The 9,336-nt window shown below is 39.9% G+C and overlaps 1 protein-coding gene across 1 annotated transcript; it reads right to left on the reverse strand.

The window, feature by feature from the left end:
• Positions 1-2,362: 2,362 nt before the first annotated feature.
• Positions 2,363-8,938, reverse strand: LOC126474915 (ubiquitin-like domain-containing CTD phosphatase 1). Its single transcript, XM_050102415.1, has 5 exons — positions 8,707-8,938; positions 8,384-8,565; positions 7,807-7,995; positions 3,979-4,137; positions 2,363-3,894 (listed from the first exon to the last, which is right to left on the reverse strand). Exons 1-5 carry the CDS (start codon positions 8,864-8,866, stop codon positions 3,571-3,573), a joined length of 1,014 nt encoding a protein of 337 aa, XP_049958372.1. The 5' UTR covers positions 8,867-8,938; the 3' UTR covers positions 2,363-3,570.
• Positions 8,939-9,336: the final 398 nt, after the last annotated feature.

Genomic DNA, 9,336 nt, shown 5'->3' on the forward strand with positions numbered 1-9,336 from the left:
AGAATCTCCACCTCATCATCAGAAGCAAAGCTTGTAGGTAGTGGTGGTCCTAGCAAGAGGTGCCGAAGAAGACTTACGCTTCTCCAGCTGTGAAGTGGGGACTGGTGTCCCCCATGGTTGGGGGGGGGGGGGGGGCAGTGCTCCCAAGGTAGGTCGTGTGGGAGCAACAGGGAGGGAAGTGTGCCCCCCCACCATCAAGGGGGCAGGTGTAGTATTCCAGCTCGGATAGGGCTACAACTGTTCTCATAGCAGCAGCGTAAGAGGTGGTCATAGCCACAGGATGTAGACACTCAAATTTCCTCCTAGCCCCAGGGTAGGTCAGTCAGTCCTGGGTCTCGTATTCCCTGATTTTCCTATGGCACTATAAAATTCTGCAGTCTGGCGAGCAAGGGGAAAGAGGCTCTCTGCAGTTGACACAGATGGGAGGCAGGGCACATGGAGTATTGGGATGTGATGGACGTCCACAATCTCGAAATGTGACGCTGGAAGTACAGCAGGAAGACATATGGCCGAACTTCCACCATTGCATAGGAGGAGGGATATATGGCTTTACATCACAGCAGTAGACCATCACCTTGACCTCGGGTAATGTGCCACCCTCAAAGGCCAAGATGAAGGCACCAGTAGAAACCCGATTATCCCTCAGACCCTGATGGACGCGCCAGACAAAATAAACGCCTCGTCGCTCTAAGTTGGCGCGCAGCTCGTTGTCGGACTGCAAAAGAAGGCCCCTGTGGAACATAATACCCTGGACCATAATTAAGCTCTTATGGGGTGTAATGGTAACGGGAACATCCCCCAGCATGTCACAAGCAAGTAATGCCCGTGACGGCAGAGGATGCTGTTTTATCAAGACTTACCCTGACCGCATTTTGGACAAGCCCTCCACCTCCCCAAACTTGTCCTCTAAATGGTCTACAAAAAAACTGTGACTTCATCGAAACAAAGGAGTCTCCATCAGTACATATGAGGTACCGGGATTAATAAGGTTCGCTGCCATCCTTAGCTTTGTGTTCCTCCCATGGTGTGGCCAGGGAGAGGAATGATTTAGGGTTGTACTTCCTGGCATTGTACTGAGACTTAGAACCCTTAGAGACCGCTGGTGTTTAATTACCAGCAAGTGATGACGTGGTATGCTTCATTGCACGTCATCCGACAAGGGGCCCTCCCCATGGGCGCCACCCAGCCGCAGCAAAGGCCACGTGGTAGGATGGCCATTGCCGGGAGTCCCGATGCCCAAGGGTGACAGACTACTCTTTGGCATATGTGTGGAGTTAACAGCGCAGGCAACAGCAGAGCGATCCCTGTGTTGTCAGGGGGCTACAACCAACAGGGTAGATGGCAGGCCCACCACAATGGACTGGCTACTATGCTGGATATCAGGTGCAAACAAGTCCATGGCCATTGTCGGCGCAGAAAGCGACACTGCATAGTGCATGGTGGAAAATGCACCCAGGAAGGTGTCCTCGCCTAAGAGATGGGGAATGAGCGGGACTGCAATGCGAGATGAGACAGCAGGTTACAGATCCCTAGGCATGATGGACACCATGCACCATGTTCAGGCGCCCTTCCCCAATTGGCTCACTCTTCGGAAAAATTTTGAAGGATGGAGGTCAAACCCTACAGGGGACAGTCACATAAAGGCCGAAATGTGTGACTCCTTTTAGTCGCCTCTGATGATAGGTGGGAATACCTCGGGCCTATTCTTACCCCTGGACCTGCAGGGAGGCACCTCTCAGTGCCTCATGGGCGTGCACAGAGCAGTCTCTATTTCCAATAAAAGAAAACTAGCGTATATGACCAGCACTCAATTATTATTGAAAGATGAAGTTATAGAATTGTGGGCATAGGGGATTTTTTTCTGAGAGGGGTGATTAATGTGTGGTAATGTCACTCACACCTTGTTCGTTGCTCAAGGCTGGAAAAATACAATTATGTACGGATCCACTGAATGGGTCAAGTGACACTTCTGCATAAAAACACTAATCAGTTCTCCGAAGAAAAACAAACCTCGTAATTGAAAGTTTTAATTAAATGCATTAAAAGAACATCAACATTGAAGCTGAATGTCACACCCAAACATATACTTGTATTTCAAGGTTTCCCCAGCACCTCAAAGTTGGCAGTTACTTTCACTCTCATTAAAACAATAAAAGAATTCCAGGGTAACAGTAATGAATAGGAATCACGAAATGGAAGACTGGTTTATATTTAAGTAAATTAATAAACCAGCCTACTGACATGTATTTTACCAAGGCTCTCGCTGAACTTCTCTAATGTCTAACACTTCTTCCAAACTTTTAATCATACCTGAAAGAAATAATATGCATTTTTGTTACTTTTTTTGAATTTATTTCACCTCTTCACATTCATTCAGTATCTTTACAAAATAAACTTAGAAAATCTGGACAGCTGTAAAATTAATCAACAATTAAAATTAAGTAACAGTAACACTGCTAATGAAACTCCTTTAACATGCTTAATTTTTAACTATAAAGCCAGGAAATATTTACTGTATTGTGAATTGGTCCCATGCCATCAGCTAAAACAATATTCTTTCCATGTCGTATTATACCTTTGTGATTTTGGATTTTTTGCCATCAACTGCTTATACAAATCTAGTTCTTCATTCAAGAACTTTTGGCAGTTTGAATTCTGGTGACAAGTCAAACTGAACATGACAAATGTAATAAACGCATCTGGAACAGTCTTAATATGCCTCTTGTGGAGCTTATCCTTAGAGACTTTTCCCCATGCAGTACAAATCTTTTGCAGGTAGACTAAGGACTGGATTATTCTTTGTATAACAACCCATCTACGTGGAAAGGCAACATATTATGAAAGCAAGGTATACACAAAGTGCTAAAAAATATGACCCAAGAATATCTTTTCAAAAGAGGTTTGAATTATTATACAAAAATCAACCATGTAGAAGTACAACTTCCACTTCCTTTGATGTTTATTTAAACTATTCATAACAAATTTATCTCTATCATCCAAAGCTAATATTTGCACATTATCCATTCAGTGTCTTAAAGTGTCCTGCCCTAACACATGGTTTTTTTTTTTAATTATATTTGCACAGAATGAGATACACAAATTCCAATTCAAAGAAACAAGCACAAAAAGAAATTAAAGTTCACTTACAAACACCATTCAAGATTACTTAGGCACAAATGGTTTGTCGGGAAGTTAAAAAGGCAGAAGCAATTTTACAATTCATTTCTTGCCAAGGTTCAAATTGTGACAGTCTACATCCAGCTTAAATAAACTGATCATCATAATAACACACACTGAAAACTGCCTCAGAAAATAAATTAAAGTGCAAGTATGGCTAGGGTTTTTTCTTCCACAAAACTGACAGCATGTATGAAAAACCAGTGACTGAGTGTACTCTGTTTTCATATACATCTGGTATTTGCACTAAAATTACAATATTCCATCACAGAAACAACTTAAAATCTATGCAGTTACTAAGAATTGTTGTCCAGTTCTACTTTTCTTCGCACAATATTCCAATGGTCATTGTTGAATTGTGCCTCTCAAAATCTACACCACTAACAGACACTGCTAGCTGGTATCAGCACTGTCTCCACTTCCCAAGGATTCATCTTTTTTAGCTGTTACCCCTTTGTGTTTCCTACGTTTATATTTTTCCCAGTGTTTATGTTCCAAACTTGATAAATCTTCCTCGTGTGCTATGTCTTGCAGGTATTTTGCAAGCCGGAGGAGTTCTCGATCCTTATCTCTATTCAAATGAGCTTGCTTGAACGGCCGTATTTTTAATCCATTATGAGGATTCATTAAAAAATTTCGTCGTATATCATCAAACATTATAGTATTTTTAGAAGAGTACTGATCAAACTTTCCCCAAATAACACCAAGTGGTTTCACCTAGAATCACAAAAAATTGCACCAAATAAAATTATCAATTCAATGACAAGAAAAGGACACAGTTACACAAGGTAGTTCACTTACCTGCACAACTCCGTATTTTGGAGTGTGTACTGATATCATTGCTAAACTATCTAAATAGAAAGCAATTTTGTAATCAGGGTGAGTTGACACACCAAGAAGCTTCATTTTTTCTTCTATCCACTTCATACTTGTTGCTGACCATATAACAATATCATAGTCCTGTAATTAAATTTGAATAATTAGCTACTTTTCAGTCCAAATATCTATGCACTGCGGCAGCAGAAAGTATTTTTGTAACCATTTCAAAACTAACACCTTTTCCATAGTTCCCGCTACCTTACAATTACAAACAGCACAGAAACAATTCAGGTCAGTGGAAAAATGCTCCTCTTGGAGCACAAAAGGCAAATATACTCTTGTTTAAAAGACTGGCTGAACAGTGGGATATAAACTGCCTAAGTCTACTTTCCTCAGCAACTTTAAAAATTTTACAAAAAATTGTGGCACGCAAACATATTTGTGCTCTTTTCGACATGCAACTCACCTCTCACTCCCACAAGCTCCCCTACCTGTAACTCGTTCACACCCATCCACTCCCACTTGCCCTCTCTCACTCATTCAGCCTAGCTCATTGTCTTTGTGTCACTCTTGTCACTGTCTCCTGTCTCACAGACACTGTCAGTCTCCTTTATCCTGTCCTACTAGTACTACTGTCTCCTCTCAAAGTCACTGTCTCCCTCTTGCTCTCTCGTACTGCTACCATCTCATTTATTCATTTATTCACTCCCACAACTGCTGTCTCTTCTCACAGCCACATCTGTCTCTTCATCATCGTCCCTGTCGTAGACTCTTGTCCCTCACTATCACTGGCTCTCACTCTATTCCACTTTCTCCTCTTTCTTCCTCTCCAAACAGCACTGTCTCCTTCACTCTTTTCCTAGCACTTCAACTATGTTTCACTGCCACTGTGTCCCTATCTTACTCTCACACTACCATTGCCTCCTCCTCACTTTCTATACCACAACCGCCTTCTACTATCTTCCAAGATTTACTTACTTTTCCATCTCTTTCCCACTGGCACTGTCTCCTTCTCTGTCAACATAGAGGTTTTTTGTGTGTGTGTGTGTGTGTGTGTGTGTGTGTGTGTGTGTGTGTGTGTGTGCGCGCGTGTGTGTGTGTGTGTTTTACCTCACCAAAATTTTTGAAGTTGCTAAGGAAGGAAGAATGACACTTATAAGAGGATATATTCTGAGTAGTGAAGCAACTTAAATCACTCAATAAAAGCAAGTCTTCATGTCCAGACTATATACTAATTAGATTCCTTTCAAAGTCTTTAAACAGGAGTGTATTCACCATTTCATGCTTTGATAGGAGCATTTTTCCATTGTTTCCCATTTTTTCCCTGCATTTCACTCTCAAGGAAAAAGACAATATGGGCTAGTAAAATTTTTAAAATTTTTTGGCGACTCTGAAATACCACGAAACTAATTTTACACCTCACACTGGATTTTACATGCACAAAAATTTTGGATGTGATTTGGTACCACTACATGGGGTTCCCATAAACCTTCTGATAGAGAAACTTTACAGTGCATTTCTACATGGTACATCATTTTTACCAACTATGTTTTTGCCTCACACTGGACTTTATGTGGATAACATGGGTAACTTTGAACTTCTGTACCACGGAAATGGATAAAGATATCAAGATAATTTTCAATGTTTTTCCCAAGTTGGGGATCTTAGGAATATATTGTAAAAATTTCAGTCATTTGCTGTTCATAACTGTCTTGGAATCTGTGGCTTGGTGTTTGTGCGAAAACATGGTTAATAAAACAACTTTTTTGGGGTTTTTCTAAGGAAATGTCCATGAACTACTTGTGCTTCCATAGGCCCCTTAAGGCCCACATTAAACCACATCAAATGCAAAGAAGAATCAAACAATTTGCTTTATCTGCCTAAGCAGGAGGAAATGTGTAATATTCATACTCTGACCTTGTACTGTAGGACTGGGACACTACAGTGATCTTTCTGTTGGGAATATAGTTATAGTTCTAATGATTAAATGTAATAACCATTTGTTAGTGGCTGTGATGGGTAAGGATATGGCTGTGTTTTTACAGTAATGTGGTCTAATAGAGGAGTGTGTTGTGAATTGGTGAGCACACCTGTCTTTCAAACTGGGAACATGAAATTGTGGAGGTGGCATTGGGATGTTTGGAGGTCTACTAGGAGGGGTTCCTGGTTCGAGCAATCTAGTCGGGCCATGTAGGACATTGTTCTGGTAGCATACCATTGTTAATTTTTTGTGTCCATGCGATAAGTGTGCCTTGAACTGGTATTATTATTATTATTATTCCCGCCCCCCCCCTCCCCCGGTGGTGTATATTAAATTTATTAAGTACAGGGGGTTTGATGAATCATAGTTGTGGAAGGCTAAGCATGGGAGGCATGATCATCCTGAGGAAACATGGGTATGAGGGGACTGTTGATTCCAGGGGTGGGTGTCCTGATGTGGTTTTTAGGGTGATGTTTGGAGGTGTACTAAACAGTTTTCATCGAGTTAACAGAAGAGTGTATTGAAGAGGAGTCATATAGTTTCTGACTTTCTTTCTTCATACAGGGATTTGAGTATCAGGGGTTTTCAGCATTTAATGGTATATAATAACGTACAGTTTAAAAATCATTCAGTGGGGGCTTGTACAATACTGGGTTATTGGGCAGCTGTGAAGTCTGTTATAGGAAGGTGGAAGTTTTTTTTTCTTTTCCTTTCTTTTCTTTTGGGGGGAGGTATTTTCTTGGGAAAGGATATCAGTTGCGATGGGTGGTGTTCAGGGAATATGGTTAGACAGGTGAGTGTTTTAGAAATGGTTATTTTGGTGTGTGTGTGTGTGTGTGTGTGTGTGTGTGTGTGTGTGTGTGTGAGTATTAGTAGGTATTATCATCATTGAGTGTGGTCTGATGTTTTAGGTGTGTGGGGTTGGTGGTATCATGGATTTTGACTGGGATATATAGGTCAAGTGAAATTCCAATTACAGGATGTTACGAGCTATATGTGGGTTCATTGTAATGCAGATATATAGTTCAAATGAAATATCGTGGTACTGGGTTTCCAATTTGTTTCTCGTACACCTGTCTTCATTTGAGCTGTACAGGTAAAGTGAAATTTGTGGTTCTGGTTCTCGAACTGTGTGTTGTTTTCTGGTATCACTGGTTTCATTTGAGCTACATACGTCAAGTGAAACTGACAGTACCTGGTTCCTGAGTTGTGTGTGGGTTCCCGTATTGTGAGCTTCAAATGTTTTTTTGGTTGAGTTGATTGTTTAGCATTTCATGTGCTTTATTGTTTGGTTAATATTTGTTTTGGAATGTTGTGATTCTAACTGCTGCTTATGTAGTTTGTACCCACCCAAAAACCCCACTTCCAGCAGTTGTCACATTAGTTTCATTCTGATGCTCAATATAAATATTCCATTTGTTATTTACATTTGTTTGCCTGTGCAATGAGTGACATCATGGTTGCCATATTGTACACAGTTGAAATCACAACTGTCAGTAATTCCCTGATTGCTCAAAATGAGAACATCTCATTACGAGTGCGGCATTTATGCTGGCAGAAATTGACCGCTGATTTTATATGTCAAGTACAGGGTGAACCAGGACATGAGTAGTAGACAGACAAACGACTTTTAGATGTAATGTGACTGTAACTTTGATGGACGCTAAGTTGTACAAATGAAAAGTTCTCTCTCTTCAATGAATTTTAACACTATGATTTCAGACAGACAGGCAACACGTAACTACAACAAACTCCAACGTATCATTAATACATTTACTTTCCACACAAGTTTTAAGGTAATTCAGCTTCAAACTATTTTGACTACTCACTTGATACGCTGATGTTAGGAATTCATGCAAAAATGGCCTCATCAATTCATATCCAGTTTCTGCAGTTGACCGGTGATCAAACAAAGTGTAGTCAATATCTAGGACAAGTAGCTTTTTCCCAGCCCTTGGTGAGTTGAGAATATTAACTTTGTATTCACGGATACGTCTGTCAATTTTGGCTAGGTACACCTGTTAATATTTTTTACATACATAAGTACAAACCATGAATATGCCATTCAATATAATCAAGTATGCTATGATTTTATCCTTTAAGGACGGCAGTAACAATTTCATATTTCCAGGAAACAAAGTACAGTCAGAATTTTTATCACATAGTCCCCCTTAACTCGTTTGCTAATTATATTGTCATGCTTCACTAAGTACAATGCTTCACTAAGTATTTGAACTGCATATCTAAAAATTAAACGTCCGGCACTCATCTATATAAATTAATGCAAAATATCAATAGCCGTTGTCTTCGGAATAATTCTTTTCACATAATTATCACGATACGAATAATATTTCGCTTATAACAATATAGCACAAAATTACGTAACTATATTTGTTAACTACATACCTCTTTATTCTCAATGGCTACTTCTTCCTCTTCAATGTCAAGATCGTTAATGACTTCTGGTATGTCTTCAGGAGGAACACTAGCATCGGCAATATCTTCTTCAAGCGAACCCATCATCATTACTTTAAAACCTGGTTTCAGCTTCAGTGTCCCTATTTGGCAATCATCGCCAGGAATTTTTCCTGGAGAAATCCAATGTTAGGCGAGTTCACATACATATATACATTCTCTTCACCCAAAGTACCACAACCAGTATAGTGAATCTCTATACAAGAAAATGAAAACTTATACAAGCTCATGGAAACACACAAAACAGTTCCTACCTTTTAATTTCAAATTAAGGAGTTTCTGCCTTTCGGGGCGAACTCCCGTTTCCTTTTGTATTGCATTCTTTAAAGTCTGAACAGTGTCACTCTCCGAAAGATTATTGATACTGTACTCCTTCCCACTCCATTTCACAACAATAGTAACTTCGTTTTCCATGACGTTTCCCTATTCAGCAAAACAAATTTAAAATGCCGCCCTCCATCTATAACACATACGTACACATCAAAGCGCCCGACATTGAATACAAAGATCTTATTCGTGGTATCAAAGACATTCCAAAAATTTTAATCGATCATATACTAGATTGATAAATAAAACCCGCATAATTTCTGGACTAAGAACTTTAATTTTACTTAAGCCTCAATTGACAGCATTCTGTAATGTGCAAATAATCAAGAACATAAGTTTGCTTTGGCCATTAATAAAAATTATCGTTAGTAATTCTTCAATTCCGACACCATATTCTGTCTTGTCATACCCTTACTTTCATCGATCGGTACTAAGCTAAACGAACAGATGTGAAGTGACGGACAATTTGGATACATCCTGATATGACATGACGTGACTGCGAGTGTGATTTGGCCTTAAGTACTACTGCGAGTTTATTCTGGGTTTAAACTTAATGA

Source organism: Schistocerca serialis, chromosome 4 (assembly GCF_023864345.2).
Source record: "Schistocerca serialis cubense isolate TAMUIC-IGC-003099 chromosome 4, iqSchSeri2.2, whole genome shotgun sequence".
Lineage (NCBI taxonomy): Eukaryota > Metazoa > Arthropoda > Insecta > Orthoptera > Acrididae > Schistocerca > Schistocerca serialis.

What these genes read in the sequence shown, in the direction of transcription:
- LOC126474915 (XM_050102415.1), bottom strand. Translation starts at nt 8,866, where the DNA reads ATGGAAAACGAAGTTACTATTGTTGTGAAATGGAGTGGGAAGGAGTAC. An exon ending in CCTTAATTTGAAATTAAAAG is followed by an intron (nt 8,566 to 8,706) that starts GTAGGAACTGTT and finishes GGATTTCTCCAG; the next exon opens with GAAAAATTCCTGGCGATGAT. An exon ending in CAAAATACGGAGTTGTGCAG is followed by an intron (nt 3,895 to 3,978) that starts GTAAGTGAACTA and finishes TTGTGATTCTAG; the next exon opens with GTGAAACCACTTGGTGTTAT.